The sequence below is a fragment of the Schistocerca americana genome, chromosome 4, assembly GCF_021461395.2.
Source record: "Schistocerca americana isolate TAMUIC-IGC-003095 chromosome 4, iqSchAmer2.1, whole genome shotgun sequence".
Classification (NCBI taxonomy): Eukaryota; Metazoa; Arthropoda; class Insecta; order Orthoptera; family Acrididae; genus Schistocerca; species Schistocerca americana.
The window spans coordinates 252,062,061-252,081,340 of record NC_060122.1 but is presented as its reverse complement, the minus strand read 5'-3'; the positions used below and the strand labels follow the sequence as shown (position 1 = coordinate 252,081,340).

Here is a 19,280-nt window from a genome sequence, read left to right as displayed (position 1 = left end):
AAAAAATTCTTTCTCTCTAAGTGTCTTCGCTTCGAATGTTTATATGCCAAATGCCAACCACCTAGCTGTTTGAAGAAAATTGATTATACCGGCTGATCAAAAAATCAGTATAAATTTGAAAACTGAATAAATCACCGAATAATGTAGATAGAGAGATACAAATTGACACACATGCTTGGAATGACATGGAATTTTATTAGAACCAAAAAATACAAAAGTTCAAAAAATTTCCGACAGATGGCGCTTCATCTGATCAGAATAGCAATAATTAGCATAACAAAGTAAGACAAAGCAAAGATGATGTTCTTTACAGGAAATGCTCAATACGTCCACCATCATTCCTCAACAATAGCTGTAGTCGAGGAATAATGTTGTGAACAGCACTGTAAAGCATGCCCGGAGTTATGGTGAGGCACTGGCGTCGGATATTGTCTTTCAGCATCCCTAGATACGTCGGTCGATCACGATACACTTGCGAATTCAGGTAACCCCAAAGCCAATAATTGCACGAACTGAGGTCTGGGGATCTGGGAGGCCAAGCATGACGAAAATGGCGGCTGAGCACACGGTCATCACCAAACGACGCGCATCTGTCAGACATTTTGTGAACTTAGTTTCTTTTTTTGTTCTAGTAAAACCCAATGTCTTTCCAAGCATGTGTGTCAGTTTCTACCTCTCTATCTACATTATTCCGTGGTTAATTAAGATTTCAAATTTATACTGACTTTTTGATCACCCGGTATGTAACAGAGTGAATCAAGGAGGCAGTATAAATAGAATTTTTGATTATTTACTAATCAGAGTCATAGGAGAAATTTATTTGCCTTTCTAGTTATTATTCCCTGTTGGTTTATTCACCTCATTAACTCTCGTGTGCCTAGCAATTTCGAAACGGAAAAAAATAAAAAGTTTCCGAATGCAACTGGGAATCAAACAGAAGGTCTCTGCTCCACAGCCAGACGCCTTCGTCATTACACCTGCGGCACTTTCGTTTATCAGTTTTTACCTTATGGATACATAAGCTATGTGTTGCGACCGTTTTCCGGAAACAGCCACGAAACTGACGCATCATCGTAATGAAAGACTCATTCGATCGGAATAGGTAACTGATGCTCAGGGATACGATAAACAGCTGTACTAGTGATTGTTAGAAGATGACTAGCGTAACCTTACCCTTCATTTACTCTTGACTCTAATTTTCATGCCTTGTGGAAGGGAGAGTACGTTGGAAGCATTCTGGATGGTGCATGGCAGTAAACGTCGGCCGCTAAGCTTAAAGCCATTTTTCAGAAGGACCAGACCATATGCCAATAGCTCACTGACGATCGATCAGCCTTCTGCAGAGCCGTCCTGGGATGTCTAGCTTCATAGACAGTGACAGACAAAATCTCCTGCAGCACAAACCTTTGGTGAAAACGTTTTACAACCAGGAAATGGACTAAGAAGGAACACTTCCTAGCAGAAGGCACTATTGTCCTCCAGTGTAGAATGCTGAATTTTTCTTTGGAAAGCACAGGATAGCAGAGACGAACATACCAGAAATGAAAGGCGGACACACAGCTTTGGGCCTTTGAAAATGTGAGACGCCAATGGACGCATTTACTATGCAAAAAAGCTAATGTTTATGCGACGTAGGAATCATAAGGGTTGGCTGACTGAAATAAGCTATAGGTTAGGCACAAAGGTTGTGCTGTGCTGACGAAGACCACTTCGCTGGTCGCAGAGAGAGAGAGAGAGTGAAGGGACTTTCTACTCTGTTAGATGTTAGGACGAGAATTATTGGTTAACCAACTGTAGGAAGGGGTTTAGCACGTCCTTAAGAGCATTGCCATCAGTCGGTGCTCAGAAGATATGGAGCACAGTCAATCTGAATTTAATAAGACATGAAAAACGCAGCGATGGAGGTTTCCTTGTAAAAACTATCGATCGGCAATCATTTCAACATCAACTTCATCTTAGATTTCTTCTGGAAATTGTTCTTGCTCGTCTGGATCGTCCGGAAAGTCGATTGCTACAGTGTCCCTCCAATGGCCCGGCACCACAGCTGATGTACTGAGAAGCTTAGAGAAGCTTCGGGAAAATCTGTACTTCGGCATTGGCGAGGTCGTTGGTGGCACAAATGACTGAACTTGCAACCATTTTAGCCTCCACCTACAGCACTATGTTAAGATCGATCTGCAACTACGAGATGATGTGTAGTGAAACTAAAAGTCATTTTATAACTTTTTAATCACTTCAGACTGCACATTGAAGACTTGCATTTCAAATCAATGAAGAGTATACTTTCAACTCCATCCGCAGGTGTGACGTATTCTCTTCTTTAGTTCTATCTGTTCTCAGTTAAGGTGACAAGAGCCTCTGGGCATTTGTGGTTACAATTAATTCAGTTGTGAGATTATTAGCATTTCTCCCTTCCAGAATCTATGTCAGATGTGCCAAGCACTTATTATGTTACATTCGCCACTGTTTTTCATCTGTTTTGTCTTTATCAGAATAAATAAAAGTAATTGTGATCCATGCATCATTTAGTAGTCATAAATTCCTTATCCGTTAATCTGGAGAGCACTGTACCATCTTTGAGACGCCTATCAGGCTTAAAGTTCATTTAAAAAAACAGTAATCAAATTTTCCTTCTTTATTTCTAGGAAAACATATGTTCTCCAAGAAGTATATTTTCAATTATATACCGTCAATTCTGAGTTGACTGCGCATCACGAACCTTAGGTGTTGTGTTTACAAAAAAGGGGGAGGGTTGTGCACAAGCGGACCAACAATCATAAGATGAATTCGTTGGCTGTAGATGAGGCCTTCCCACTGTCAGACTGCACCATCTGCTACGACTGGGTTTGCACTTGCGCCATCTACACCTAGGCTGCTTTGAGTGCATTTTTTTCCGCATTGAAAGTGATAGGACTAGGTGTGTTCTCTGCGAACAGGCCTACAGGTCTCAGTAATGTTATTTGAAAAAGATTCATCCCATTTAAACTACATCTTCTACGTAGCTGATTGCGAAAATTTCGGATGGGTATTAACTTATGCACAGGGCTACAGAGCTTTTACATGCACACGCAACCCTGATGTAATCTTCTTCTTCTAAGGTTGTAATCATTTCTTACAATTTATATTTTATTTCTTCTCATATTTTGCATTATTTAGTGACGTTCTTACTGATGAAAGCGGCCTTTATCTTTTGTCTAGAATGCAAATAAAGTCCACTTGAACCAAATACTGATTTTTTTTTCCTTTGCAGACAGCCTACTGCCGGAGAATAAAGGGCGTTCATTTCGTGAACTCTCCTAAGACAATTGACGCCGTCGTGAAACTAGTGAAGTCGGCCACATCAGAGAAATTACACACCAGAGTAAGTGTGATGCATTGTCGTAATGAATGCAAATCAAAAGATAACAGCTAATGTAAAACAATGATGTGCATGATTCTCATATATAAATTTTGTGACGCAGGATTTGGATGTGAGTGATGTTTGGTTGGAGGTTGAGCAGGTGTGGGCTTGTAAATAACCTATTCTTCATTAAATAATAAATTATAACACTAGAGTACATACGAATACCAAAATATTTATGCTCAACTACTGGATAAACACTTAAGTAATCTAATAACACAAAAATTCGAAACTGTATATCGGCCCAACAGTGATACAATAAACTATCTCAAATCTGGGCAAGAATAATATGCAGCAGAACTTGCTCTAAAAAAACTTGTGTGTATCATGTAGATAAAAATATAACATTCCTTCAGCCTGCAAAGGCTTTCCAAACGTCAGCAGAATAAAATGAAAATTAGTTTTGCCCATAAGTAACTTAATCAAAGGCCTTTTAAAGAAAAATGACAACTTGATTTGAGTCGTGAAGAACAAGGGGGAGCCAAGGTAAAACAGGACAAAGAGAATGACTCACTACAATTAACTGTACCCCACTATTACCAACCTTGATCATATCCTAGACAAACCCCGACAAGAAAAGACAACCATTTGGGAGCTACATTACTATACTATGACGTAATAGGTTGTGGTAGGGCTGGGTTGAGCTGTAAGTGATCATAATTACTAAAACTCCCATTTATTAACATATCAGAAAAGTAATTTTACAATTAATGTCGGAGCTTGAAGGAGAGCTGTGTTGCAAAATAGAAACAGCCTCACAGTCAGGCCAGAATTCAAAAACAGGCAACAGACCACATGAGTAACCATGGACACCCATGTAAATAAAATTACAGTGGGCTGATCATAAAAATGAGCATCACAGAAAATTATTCAAAGAATATAGCAGACTTGAAAAGAACCACTAAAGCTTTCTATAACGATTAGAACCATAAATGAAAGCTTGCTCCAAATAAGGGAATACACAGTCTGGCAGATAACACAATTACAGTCGACCGGCAGTACTGTCGGGCTTCAAAAATATAGTTTGAAATCACATTAAACTGAGCAAATGTTTTAATTTTTAAGAACACCTCTCAGAATTCCTTAAGTCCTGGATTCAAAGCTAATGAATGGTGGCCACATTGACAAGAAAAAGCAAGGTTTTTACAAAATTGTTGTAAAAGAAACAAGAGCATTAATAAAAGATCGCTAAAAGAAAATATGCCAAGGGTTTGTTTGTGTTATAAGTGCCTACATGAGATGGTAAAAGGTACAGTAGCATACTCGGTTCGCTGTGTACTGCATTAAAACTGCACTGAATAACTGACATGCTGTGTATTAGGACTGATAATGCATGCAATAATTATTAAACGCTCTATCACTGAATAGACCGTACACAGACAGAGGTAAACTTGCCCTCTCCTTTGATTGCAGTGACGGTCATATTTGGGAGACAATTAACAACAGAACGCTGTTGTTAATGATTGTATGGTACCACTGTACGATAGACTCATACAGCTCAAGACGCTTCCCAAAGCTTTGCCTTTCAGAAAGCCACAGGACGGGCACATATACAGGGTGATCCATTGATCGTGACCGGACCAAATAACTCACGAAATAAGCGTCGAACGAAAAAACTTCAAAGAATGAATCTTGTCTACCTTGAAGGGGGAAACCAGATGGCGCTATGGTTGGCCCGCTAGATGGCGCTGCCATGGGTCAAACGGATATCAACTGCGTTTTTTAAAAATAGGAACCCAAATTATATATTATATATTTGTGTAGTACGTAAAGAAATATGAATGCTTTAGTTGGACCCCTTTTTTAATTTTGTGATAGATGGCGCTGTAATAGTCACAAGCATATTGCTCACAATTTTAGACCAACATTTGGCAACAGGGGGTTTTTTTAAATTAAAATACAGAACGTAGGTGCGTTTGAACATTTTACTTCGGCTGTTCCAATATGATACATGTACCTTTGTGAACTTATCATTTCTGAGAACGCATGCTGTTACAGCGCTATTATGTGTAAATACCACATTAATGCAATAAATGCTCAAAATTATGTCCGTCACCCTGAATCCATTAGGCAATAGGTGTAACGACATTCCTCTCAACAGCGAGTAGTTCGCCTTCCGTAATGTTCGCACATGCATTAATATTGCGCTGACGCATGTTGTCAGACGTTGTCGGTGGAACACGATACCAAATAGCCTTCAACATTCTCCACAGAAAGAAATCCGGGGACGTCAGATCCGGTGAACGTGCGGTCCATGATATGGTGCTTCTACGACCGATCCACCTGTCATGAAATATGCTATAAACTACCGCTTCAACGGCAGCCGAGCTATGTGCCGGACATCCATCACGTTGGAAGTACATCGCGATTCTGTCATGCAGTGAAACATCTTGTAGTAACATCGGTAGAACATTACGTAGGAAATCAGCATACACTGCACCGTTTAGATTGCCATCAATAAAATGGGGGACAATTATCCTTCCTCTCATAATGCCGCACCATACACTATCCCTCAAAAGTCGCTGATGTTCCACTTCTCGCTGCCATCGTGGATTTTCCGTTGCCCAGTAGTGAATATTATGCCCGTTTACGTTACCGCTGTTGGTGAATGACGCTTCGTCGCTAAATAGAACGCGTGCAAAAAATCTGTCATCGTCCCGTAATTTCTCTTGTGCTCAGAGGCAGAACTGTACACGAGGTCAAAGCCATCGCCATGTAATTCCTGGTGCATAGAAATATGCTACGGGTGCAATCGATGTTGGTGTAGCATTCTCAACACTGACGTTTTTAAGATTCCCGGTTCTCGCACAGTTAGTCTGCTACTGATGTTCGGATTAGCCGCGACAGCAGCTAAAACTCCTACTTGGGCAACATCATTTGTTGCAGGTCATGGTTGACGTTTCACATGTAGCTGAACACTTCCTGTTTACTTAAATAACGTACCTATCCGGCGAACGGTTCGGACACTTGGATGATGTCGTCCAGGATACCGAGCAGCATACATAGCACACACCCGTTGGGCATTTTGATCACAATAGCCATAGAGGGCGGAGGAGCGGATAGAGGTTCAGGGCACTCTCTTGTCCTAGGTGTGGGAAATTGCCCCTAAAGGCGGAAGAATCGGCAATGATCAACGACTTGAGGATGCAGAAGGCAATGGAAACCACTGCATTAAAGACACGTGACGTGTATCCACAGGACATGTGGCCTGTAATTGAAGAAGTGTAATGATGATCTCTCCATTGGCAAAAGATTCCGGAATAGTCCCCCATTCGGATCTCCGGGAGGGGATTGCCAAGGGGGAGGTTACCATGAGAAAAAGATTGAATAATCAACGAAAGGATAACGTTCTACAAGTCGGGGCGTGGAATGTCAGAAGCTTGAACGTGGTAGGGAAACTAGAAAATCTGAAAAGGGAAATGCAAAGGCTCAATCTAGATATAGTAGGGGTCAGTGAGGTGAAGTGGAAGGAAGACAAGGATTTCTTGTCATATGAGTATCAGGTAGTATCAACAGCAGCAGAAAATGTTATAACAGGTGTAGGATTCGTTATGAATAGGAAGGTAGGGCAGAGGGTGTGTTACTGTGAACAGTTCAGTGACCGGGTTGTTCTAATCAGAATCGACAGCAGACCAACACCGACAACGATAGTTCAGGTATACATGCCGACGTCGCAAGCTGAAGATGAACAGATAGAGAAAGTGTATAAGGATATTGAAAGGGTATTGCAGTATGTAAAGGGGGACGAAAATCAAATAGTCATGGGCAACTGGAATGCAGTTGTAGGGGAAGGAGTAGAAGAAAAGGTTACAGGAGAATATGGGCTTGGGACAAGGAATGAAAGAGGAGAAAGACTAATTGAGTTCTGTAACAAGTTTCAGCTAGTAATAGCGGATACCCTGTTCAAGAATCACAAGAGGAGGAGGTATACTTGGAAAAGGCCGGGAGATACGGGAAGATTTCAATTAGGTTACATCATGGTCAGACAGAGATTCCGAAAGCAGATACTGGATTGTAAGGCGTATCCAGGAGCAGATATGGACTCAGATCACAATATAGTAGTGATGAAGAGTAGGCTGAAGTTCAAGACTTTAGTCAGGAAGAATCAAAACGCAAAGAAGTGGGATACGGAAGTACTGAGGAATGGCGAGACACGTTTGAAGTTCTCTAACGCTATAGATACAGCAATAAGGAATAGCGCAGTAGGCAGTACAGTTGATGAGGAAGGATGGAAGGAAAACATAGGTACAAAGAAGGTAGCTGCGAAGAAACCATGGGTAACAGAAGAAATACTTCAGTTGATTGATGAAAGGAGGAAGTACAAACATGTTCCGGGAAAATTAGGAATACAGAAATACAAGTCGCTGAGGAATGAAATAAATAGGAAGTGCAGGGAAGCTAAGACGAAATGGCTGCAGAAAAAATGTGAAGACATCGAAAAAGAAATGATTGTCGGAAGGACAGACTCAGCATACAGGAAAGTCAAAACAACCTTTGGTGACATTAAAAGTGACGGTGGTAACATTACGAGTGCAACGGGAATTCCACTGTTAAATGCAGAGGAGAGAGCAGATAGGTGGAAAGAATACATTGAAAGCCTCTATGAGGGTGAAGATTTGTCTGATGTGATAGCAGAAGAAACAGGAGTCGATGTAGAAGAGATACAGGATCCAGTATTAGAATCGGAATTTAAAAGAGCTTTCGAGGACATACGGTCAAATAAGGCAGAAGGGATAGATAACATTCCATCAGAATTTCTAAAATCATTGGGGGAAGTGGCAACAAAACGACTATTCACGTCGGTGTGTAGAATATATGGGCCTGGCGATATACCATCTGACTTTCGGAAAAGTATCATCCAAACAATTCCGAAGACGGCAACAGCTGACAAGTGCGAGTATTATCGCACAATCAGTTTAACAGCTCATGCATCGAGGCTGCTTACAAGAATAATATACAGAAGAATGGAAAAGAAAATTGAGAATGCGCTAGGTGACGATCAGTTGGGCTTTAGGAAAAGTAAAGGGACGAGAGAGGCAATTCTGACGTTACGGCTAATAATGGAAGCAAGGCTAAAGAAAAATCAAGACACTTTCATAGGATTTGTCGACCTGGAAAAAGCGTTCGACAATATAAAATGGTGCAAGCTGTTCAAGATTCTGAAAAAAGTAGGGGTAAGCTATAGGGAGAGACGGGTCATATACAATAAGTACAACAACCAAGAGGGAATAATAAGAGTGGACGATCAAGAATGAAGTGCTCGTATTAAGAAGGGTGTAAGACAAGGCTGTAGCCTTTCGCCCCTACTCTTCAATATGTACATCGAGGAAGCAATGATGGAAATAAAAGAATGGTTCAGGAGTGGAATGATAATACAAGGTGAAAGGATATCAATGATACGATTCGCTGATGACATTGCTAACCTGAGCGATAGTGAAGAAGAATTAAATGATCTGCTGAACGGAATGAACAGTGTAATGAGTACACAGTATGGTCTGAGAGTAAATCGGAGAAAGACGAAGGTAATGAGAAGTAGTAGAAATGAGAACAGCGAGAAACTTAACATCAGGATTGATGGTCACGAAGTGAATGAAGTTAAGGAATTCTGCTACCTAGGCAGTAAAATAACCAATGACGGACGGAGCAAGGAGGACATCAAAAGCAGACTCGCTATGGCAAAAAAGGCATTTTTGGCCAAGAGAAGTCTACTAATATCAAATACCAGCCTTTTTTGAGGAAGAAATTTCTGAGGATGTACGTCTGAAGTACAGCATTGTATGGTAGTGAAACGTGGACTGTGGGAAAACCGGAACGGAAGAGAATCGAAGCATTTGAGATGTGGTGCTATAGACGAATGTTGAAAATTAGGTGGACTGATAAGGTAAGGAATGAGGAGGTTCTACGCAGAATCGGAGAGGAAAGGAACAGGTGGAAAACACTGATAAGGAGAATGGACAGGATGATAGGACATCTGCTAACACATGAGGAAATGACTTCCATGGTACTAGAGGGAGCTGTAGAGGGCAAAAACTGTAGAGGAAGACAGAGATTGGAATACGTCAAGCAAATAATTCAGGACGTAGGTTGCAAGTGCTACTCTAAGTTGAAGAGGTTAGCACAGGAAAGGAATACGTGGCACGATATCGACCTTTTCCGCAATTGGTAAACGGTCCTTTTTAACACGAATAAAGTATCACGAATCAGATACCGTCCCCACTGGCGGAATGTTACGTGAGACCACATACTTATACGTTTGTGACTATTACAGCGCCATCTATCACAAAGCGTAAAATGTGCTCCAACTAAAACATTCATATTTCTTTACGTAGTACATGAATATGCAGTAAAAATGGGGGTTCCTATTTAAAAAACGCAGCTGATATCCGTTTGACCTATGGCATCGCCATCTATCGGGCCAACCATAGTGCCATCTGGTTTCCCCCTTCAAGCTTGACGACTTCCGTTCTTTGTAGTTTTTTCGGTTGTTGCTTATTTAGTGAAATATTTGGCTCGGTCACTATCAATGGACCACCCTGTATACCAAACAGAGCCGGGCGTGCCCTAACTCCACTGCTAATCCTGGACACTCTTGTTATCGGTCGCTGAGTGTACAAAGGCTACCCGGATGTACCGTGAAATCCATCCTGCTGGCTTGGTCAACAGGTTTTGCTGGTTCGCTCTGGTGAAAGGTCTTCTGCGACGCTCCACGTTCTGCCAGACAGCCTGTTGTGGCCACCATCCGCGGCTCCAGAGGGCGGTTGGTGTAATGCCGCTCGCGCCGTGAGAGGCATCCCGTTGCAGCGGTGGTGCCCGTGTAGCTCCAGTCGTTAAGCCTTTCAGTTGTCGTGGACAGTGACGTCCAAAGACGGCACATTTACCATCCACAAGAAAAATACAAACCTACCGATGATAAACGACTATCATACACTGACCACACTGTTCTTTCAAATTCACAGTCAAAACGGTCCACGTAACTTTTCAGGCTTTCCCGGCGGATCTGTTGCAAATACTCTTCTCGAGTTTGCCGTCGAATAATATTGTGAAAATTCCACAGTATTTTGGCGGTACAACTGATCGACATCTTCAGGAACTGGTAGCTGATGTTGTCGTTGCTACAAGGAGCGACTGATCATAGGTGCTCCACGGTTTCGAAATTTATCAGGTCAGCAGTAGGCAATACGAATGCACAGGAAGACGCTGGCCGTTCTTAGTGCCTCCTGCTGGAAGCTGTAGAAAGTTCTTTCGGCTTGAGCTGTGAGCAATTACTTTGCTGCCAGACGCTCGTCTGGTGAAACGGTGAATTGATTCTCAGCAATACTCTGCGTCGAGTCACGAATCGACACTGCATCTTTCTTCTGTTTTGATTTAATGACAGCCAGCATTGGATTCTTGGCGGTACTTAATTGATAACCTATTTGTTTGTTGATAACAGTGTCCACCGTAGGATACGGATAACATCCTTAAAAACACATACCCAGGAAGATGACGCTGAGCATAAAACTTCGGCCTTTTCGTAACGCACGCCATGTCCCTTGTCCAGGCAATGTTTCGCTAGCGCTGGTTTATCTGGCTGGCTCTGGCTTGTATGACACTGGTGTTCAAGTTCTTCCATGTCTTGTCGTGTCTTCCCAATGTAAGATTCCCCACATTGGCATAGGAGCTTATATGCGCCAATTCCTCAATTTTTCTGGGGGCTGGAGGAATTTGTTGTGATCGGTCAAAGACGAAATTGGCCTTAAGAAGCGTGGCGTGTATAAGATCTCGTGCCAATGTGGGAAATCTTACATTGAGCAGACATTCCGAACCCAACAGCAACGTTGTGCTGAACACCATCGTCATACCGCCAGCGCCAGACTGATAAATCAGCTGCACACGGGACATCGCGTGTGTTACGAGAAGATCGATGTTTTGCCCTTAGCACGATCTTACTCACTTCCGGCGACTGTGTTTTTAAGGATGTCATACAAAACGGCTATTCATGTTGGTGTGTAGAATGTGTGAATCTGGCGACATAACATCTGACTTTCGGAAATAATTTCCTCCACACAATTCCAAAGACTGCAAGAGCTCACAAGCACAATCAGCTTAACAGCTTATGCATCCAAGTTGCTGACAAGAATAATATATAGAAGAATCGAAAAGAAAGTAGGGGATTGAGAGATGACAATCGGTTTGGCTTTAGAAAAGGAAAGTCACGAGAGAGGAAATTTTGCCGTTGCAGTTGAAAATGGAAGCAAGACTAAAGAAAAAGCAAGACACGTTTATAGGATTTGTCCGTCTGGAAACAGCGCTCGACAATATAAAATGGCGCACGATGTTTGAAATTCTGAGAAAGATAGGGATAAGCTATAGGAAGAGACGGGTAATATACAGTACATAATAAAGCCAAGAGGGAATAATAAGAGTGGACGACCAAGAACGAAGTGCGCGGATATGAAAGGGTGTAAGACAGGGATGCAGTCTTTCGTCCCTACTGTTATATCTGTGCATCGAAGAAGCAATGACGGAAATAACTGAAAGGTTCAGGAGTGGAACTGAAATTCAAGGTGAACGGATATCAATGTTACGATTCGCTGCCAACGTTGCTATCCTGAGTGAAAGTTCAAATGTGTGTGAATTCCTAAGGGACCAAACTGCGGAGGTCATCGGTCCCTAGACTCACACACTACTTAAGCTAACAAACGCTATGGACAACACACACACATGCCTGCAGGAGGACTCGAACCCCCGGCGGGAGAGGCCGCGCGATTCGTGATACTGCGCCTCTAACTGCGGGTTCACTCTAAGCGGCTGAGTGAAAGTGAAGAAGACTTACATGATATGGTGAATAGAATGAGCAATCTAATTAGTACAGAATATGGATTGAGAATAAATCGAAGAAAGACGAAAGTAATGAGAAATAGCAAAAATGAGAACAGCGAGAAACTTAAAATCAGGATTGATGGTCAGGAAGTAGATGAAGTTAAGGAATTCTGCTAAACAGGCAGTGAAATAACTAATGACGGACGGAGGAAGGAGGACATCAAAAGTAGACTGGCAGTGGAAAAGAGGGCATTCCTGGCCAAGAGAAGTCTACTAGTATCAAACATAGGTCTTAAATTGAGGAAGACATTTCTGAGAATGTACGTCTGGAGTACAGCATTGCATGGTAGTGAAAGATGTACTTGGAAAGACTGGAACAAAAGAGAAACGAAGTATTTGAGATGTGATGTTACAGATGAATGTTTAAAATTAGGTGGACTGGTAAGGTAAGGAATGAGGAGATTCCACGCACAATCGGAGAGGAACGGAATAAGTGGAAAACATAAGGGAAAGGGGCAAACTGATATGACATCTATTAAGACATCAGGGAATGAATTCCATGGTACCAGAGGGAGCTGCAAAAGGCAAAAACTGTAGAAGATGACAGAGACTGGAGTACATCCAGTACATAACTGGGGAGGTAGGTTGCAATTGGACTCTGACAAGGGAACCTTCCAATCGCACCGCCCTCAGATTTAGTTATAAGTTGGCACAGTGGATAGGCCTTGAAAAACTGAACACAGATCAATCGAGGAAACAGGAAGAAATTGTGTGGAACTATGAAAAAATAAGAAAATATACAAACTGAGTAGTCGATGCGCAAGATAGGCAACATCAATGATAGTCTGAACTCAGGAGCATCAGTTCCGTTTCAGCCGCGCTCGCGAGTGGCCGCTGTTAACTGTTGCGCTGCACTTCAGTGTTTACATCGCTGTACTTGTGCTTCGCCGAGTGCCGTCCGTCCGTTAATCTCCGTGTTCGTTCCTGTTCCTTGTGATCTGATCGCTCTTTCTGGTCTTGATGCTGCTACTTGGAATTTCGGTTGTTTAACGGAAATTGCTTCGCTGGATTAACCATGGCTACAAACCTCAGGAAGAATACTCTGGTATTTGCTTTTGACAAGGAATCCCGTCCTGTTCAGCCGACATCCCTGGAAATAGATGACTGCATTACACAGGTAATTGGTCTAAATTCTGAAACCGTTCATACCTGGCAACTGGATCAGGAAAAATTCTGTGTTTTTGTCAAGTTAATCAGTGCTTCGACTGTTGATAAAGTGTTACGAAAGTGGGGTTATGAAGTAGATTTTGTGCATAGAAATGGTTATAAAAGTAAGGTTTCCATCTATAGAGCGGATATTCATTACAAAACCGTTCGTGTCTTGAATCTTTTCATTGAAATTGAAAATGATAAGATTAAGGAAGCTCTTTCAAACTACGGAGACGTTAAATCAATTGCAAATGAAAGATGGTCACCTCGCTTTAAACTGCAGTGTTTTAACGGGGTCCGCTGTGTAGAGATGGACGTTAAGACGAATATTCCGTCTCACATAACTGTTTGTGGGTATAAGGCACAAATTGTTTATACAGGTCAGGAAGCTACATGTCATATATGTAACGAAACCGGCCACTTCAGACAGGAATGTCCGCGGCGAACTGTTGTTCTTAAAAGTAATTTGATACAGCGTCAGAAGCTTACCTTAAACGATCTGTTACCAAAGAATATCCCGGAACAACTGGTTGAGGATGTTAACGCAGCGGGCCAAGCTGATGTCTCCCTTCACGATAAAAGTCCATTTCCCTCGTTAACAACAAAAGGAAACCCTGTTGCCACTACTCGTGAAACTGAAACGCAACCGGAAAAACGACCTCTGGAGATAACTGATAGTTGTTCAGAGAACGAGCTGTCTTGTCCCACTCCCTCACTTCGCAAGCAAAAACAGTGCGATGAGAAGACAGAGGAACTTGAAGGCAAAATGCGAATGGAAACTAATGAACAGAAAGATAATACAAACAAGGTACCAGAAAATGAATGGGGCGTAAGCAGCATTAATTTGCAAGAAACAACAGGTGCAGTAACCGATTGCAAAGATCAGAATCTATCTGTTAATAAACAAATTCAGGGGGAGGCTGCAGATCTGCAGTCTCCATTTCTTTCCCTCGATCAGAAAGTGAGTGAAATTAATAAAGAACGAGGAAGTGGTGGCCAAACTGAAATCACGGTCAACACCTCAGGGCAAGCGCGAACAACCGAAATTGCGAAAGCGTCTGCTGCTGCTCCAGATAAGCCGCGAAGTAAAATACCGACGCAACCAAATGAGAATGTAGCTCGTAACCAAGGGAAGGGAAAATCCAGTAGGAGCGACCCAAGCCCAAAGAATGTTCAGTCCGAAATGGTTGTACACGAATCACTAGAGGAAAAATCAGAAAGTTTACCAGGAAATCAGTCTGCTTGCGGTACAAGAGAAAACATCAGAAGTAGAAGAAAACGGGACAGTAATTAATAAACTGATTGAAGTGTTATTCTGTGTTCAGCCTTCCGAGAAAACTTTTACAGCTTAACTGAACCCTGAACCACAGTAAACTAAATTAGTTCATCAAAACAACTACATAGTGACAGCACAATGACGCAATCTTATTCTGTCACCACTATAAACATAAATAAAATCACGACCGGTTTGAAATTATCGGCCCTTAAAGAATTTTTGTACGAATCCGCGGCTGATTTGGTAATTCCCGGTTTTGTCAGTTACATAAATGTGTCTCCCGAAACAAGTGTTGGAACAGCTATTTTGGTGAAACAGCTATTTTGGTGAGGGAAGGGATTACAGTAAGCGAGGTGGAACGACTGGAATCCGGAAGGGGAATAGGACTAAATATCTATGATGTGACTATCATCAACTTGTACGCCCCTTCAGGAAGTTCTCATCGAGCTGACAGGGCACGTTTCTTCCAAGATGACGAGATACACTTGCTAAGGAAATCGCCAAGACAGTTATTACTTGGAGGTGATTTTAATTGTGTTTTAAATCGAAAAGATCAGTTACCTAATTTTAATTTCTCAAGTGAACTAAAACAATTAGTTACTGGTTTAGAATTAAATGATATATGGAAATTCAAATACCCCTCCACTGTTGAGTTCACTTATGTCACGGCATCACGTAGCAGAATTGATAGACTATATATTTCTAAAAATCTTGCAACTTCCGTGACAAAAGTAGAAACCATTCCTACGTACTTTTCAGACCGTTCAAGTGTCTTAGCTTGCATCAATCTAACAAGACAGCCGGTTCGACGATTCAAGAATCAGTGGAATCTGAACACTTCCTTGTTAGTAAATCATGATTTGGAAGACCTGATTAAAGAAACATGGGCAATATGCCTTCGAGCCCGTAGTAGATATGCCACTGCTATTGACTGGTGGGTTATAATGGCAAAGCCGAAGTTGAGGAAAGTTCTTATTCAGTACAGTGCCCAGAGAGCAAGGGAAATATAATGCACTATAGAATACTACTATTCCGTTTTGAGAGATCTATATGATCAAGCTGCAGCAGGTTTCTCACTTCGGATAGCAGACATCAAAAAAGTCAAAGGCAAGTTACTTAATATCAAGAGAAGTCAAATGGAAGGGTTGAAAATAAAATCGAAGGCAAATTCGGTGTCAGAAGATGAAACTACTTCCCTATACTATTTAGTGAAGCATACGAAAAACGGGAGAAGGACTTTTATTGAAGAAATTCGAACAAAACACGGTACGATTCTCAGAACCCAGCAGGATATCATGGACGAGATTTATCGCTATTATTGCGAGCTATATTCTGTACATCAAAGTAGTGATGCTTCCTTGGGAAAAATTCCTTGACATCCTGGCCCCACAGCTGACAGAAGATGACAACGAAAATTTTCTCGAGGTTGTCAGTGAAGAAGACGTGTATGAGACTCTGTGCGCCTCACCGCCAAAAAAATCCCCAGGACCGGATGGTCTGCCAGCAGAGTTTTACATCCGTTACTGGCCAATAGTAGGTGCGAAAATCACAGACATTGTAAATGAGGTTATTCAGGGTAAAATGATTCCGGCTGAGTTTAAGGAGAGTAAAATTGTTCTGGTGCCAAAAAATAATGGAAACAAAGATTTAAATAATTTTCGGCCAATTTCACTGCTGAATTCTGATTACAAATTAATAGCTACAATAATAAACAAGAGAATTTCATGCCTTACAGATAAAATTATTGGTCAACATCAGAACTGTGCGCAAGGCAGAACCATTTTTCAAAATCTAGCGGAATTCAGGGATATCATTGCAATAACTTCTGTAACAAACATAAAGTGTGCTTTATTGTTTTTAGATTTTTATAAAGCGTTCGATGTAGTAAACCGTGAATATCTTCCACTGACATTGAAGAAAATAGGTTTCAACGATAGGGTCATACAGTTGATTAAGAACATAGCAACTGGAATAAATGCCAAAATAGCGGTGAATTGTCAACAATCCAGGCCGATGCAAATACAAAGAGGTGTTACTCAAGGAAGTCCTCTGTCCATGTCACTCTTCGCCATTTCGCTGGAACCTTTCCTCCGACATGTCCATGCTACATTAAAAGGCTTAACATTATCAGGAAATAAAACAGTTATAAGAGCCTATGCTGACGATATAGGGGTCATTATAAGGAATAATGACGAGGTAACCACGCTAGCAACAGTGATTGATTCGTACTGTAGAGCATCTGGAGCCAATGCAAACGGAAAAAAAAGTAAAATGTTAAATCTCAGGGGTTTTGATAATATCAACGTCGAGTGGGCAAAATTAGTCCTACAACATAAAATACTTGGGGTCACCCTCACAGCTTGCCCTATGAAAATGACGGCTTTAAATTGGAAAGTTGCAGCAGATAAAGTGCAAGGAGCCTTTATATATGAACCAAGTTCAAGGAACACAGTATATCAACTCATGCATCCGTGCTAAGGTTTATTATACTGCCCAGCTGTTTCCAATACCGAGAATGATAGCGAGGAGAATAATGTCCAAAACCACAAACTTTTTCTTGAGAGGTGAAGTGTTCAAAGTACCTGCTAAAGTAGTCACTTTAGATCCTAGAAATGGTGGACTAGGATTAACTAATATAACGGATAAAGCCTCTGCTCTTTTTATGAAAAGGCATGTTAATTTAATAAGAGACTCACGAGAAAGCATAACCAGCCAACTTTTCGAGATCATTAAACCTCCAAGCCTGCTTCCCCCGATTGACGTGCAGAATATCAACAGTCGCTTACAGCACGTGAGGATTTTCTATGTTGAGTTTAGTTATGTCAGTGTCGAACTCAGGCAGTCCCGACACTTAACATCGAGAGCCATAATGCGGGAACGAAAGAAAAGCGAAGGAAGAAACAAAATAGAACGACAGTTTCCAAACATTGAGTGGACTGAGATTCGGAAAAACATTAGCTCTAAGTGCTCACGTCTAATATAAAAACGTCATGGTGCAAGACAGTTAACAACATAGTTAGCACCAATGAAAGACTGCACGCAATCGGACTCTGTGAAACGAATTTATGTCAACAATGCCATCTAGTTGGCACAGTAATTCATAGATATACTTGCAGTGGTCACATGAATAGTTGGAAGTGGATCCGCGAGCAAACAGCTCTGATTACAAGAACATCCCCTGAGTATATATCGCTGTCACTGATACACAGGCCTGAAGCACGCTATTTCCCAGAAGCAAAATATGACGCTGTGTACTGGTTGCTGGGAAATTTTGTTAACTACGTCCTTAACAAATTAGGATCCGATAGCATCATAGAGTTCAGGGTACACATGCTGTGTGAGTTCCACAAAATTAGAAGCTATTCGAATCACAAGAAAAAGTTCGGTAATATGCTAAAAATTGTATTTGAAAGAATGGGCATTGGTTAATATAAAAAAGAAGACTGTGTTGACAGTGATGTATTGTAGTTACCTTAAGGATACTATTTAAGATTTTACAGTATATTTATGATGTGTGCTTTTTCTACTTCAGAGAGTAGTTTTTTGAAATTTATAAGCTAATGTACAGAACTTATGTGACATTGTGATTGTGTGTCTAATAGTGCCAAACACAAAACATTGAAGATGCATTATTAGCTTATACTAGAAATTTGGAAAAAGACGGTTTTTATAGAAATGTCCTTATCGATTGATTAAAATCATAAGATTCTATCTGATAAATGTAATATTCAATGGCTGGCACATTGTCCTGTTCATTTTTGCAGTGAAAGACTGTTTATATAGATCTGATCACTTCAGATACTTAGATACAATTAATGTCCAGAAAGTGTAGTTGGAAGGCTAGTCAACTTTATTCTCTATCTCCTTTCCGCCATTCTCAAGTATTTCAGAAATTGTCTAATATGATTATTAAACTGCTTTATATTTAAAATTATCCCACGAACTTGCTGATATCCATCATAAAGAACTAATTATGCTTCTGTAAAGATTGCAGCTCATAATTCGAAGTGCTGATTTTACTTCTTCAGGTTGAAGTTTGAATGTCTTTAAAATTTTTTTCTTGATGTTTAATTTAATTCTTTCTGGTAATTTAGTCAGTAACACAATCTTCTGTTGTCTTTCCTTAACGTCAGCGTAATTGAAATGACCAAACCGTTTTGTTTAAATAACTTCATGTATGTATAACTTAGTATGTATTTGGAATGTGTAACATTGTTTTTTTAATAAAGGTTTTTATAAAAAAATGGAGCGCCGTGGTCTCGTGGTTTGCGTGAGCAACTGTGGAACTGGAGGTCCTTGGTTCAAGCCTTCCCTCGAGCGAAAATTTTAATTTTTTGTTTTCAGACGATTGTTAGCTGACAAACTCTTATGTTTTCATCGCTTTTTGGGAGTGATTATCACATCCACAAGAAAACCTAAATCGGGCAATGTAGAAGAATCTTTTTACCCATTCGCCAAGTGTACAAGTTAGGTGGGTCGACAACATATTCCTGTCATGTGACGCACATGCCGTCACCAGTGTCGTATAGAATATATCAGACGTGTTTTTCTGTGAAGGAATCGGTTGACCTATGACATTGCGATCAAATGTTT

General features: G+C 41.0%; 1 protein-coding gene across 1 annotated transcript in view; it reads left to right on the top strand.

Moving 5' to 3' along the window:
• Positions 1-19,280, top strand: part of LOC124614031 (retinol-binding protein pinta-like) — a 181,367-nt gene that overhangs the window by 138,231 nt on the left and 23,856 nt on the right. Inside the window, exon 5 of the mRNA XM_047142855.1 lies at positions 3,251-3,361. Coding sequence (XP_046998811.1) covers positions 3,251-3,361 — 111 coding nt within the window. The remainder of the gene's footprint in view (positions 1-3,250; positions 3,362-19,280) is intronic.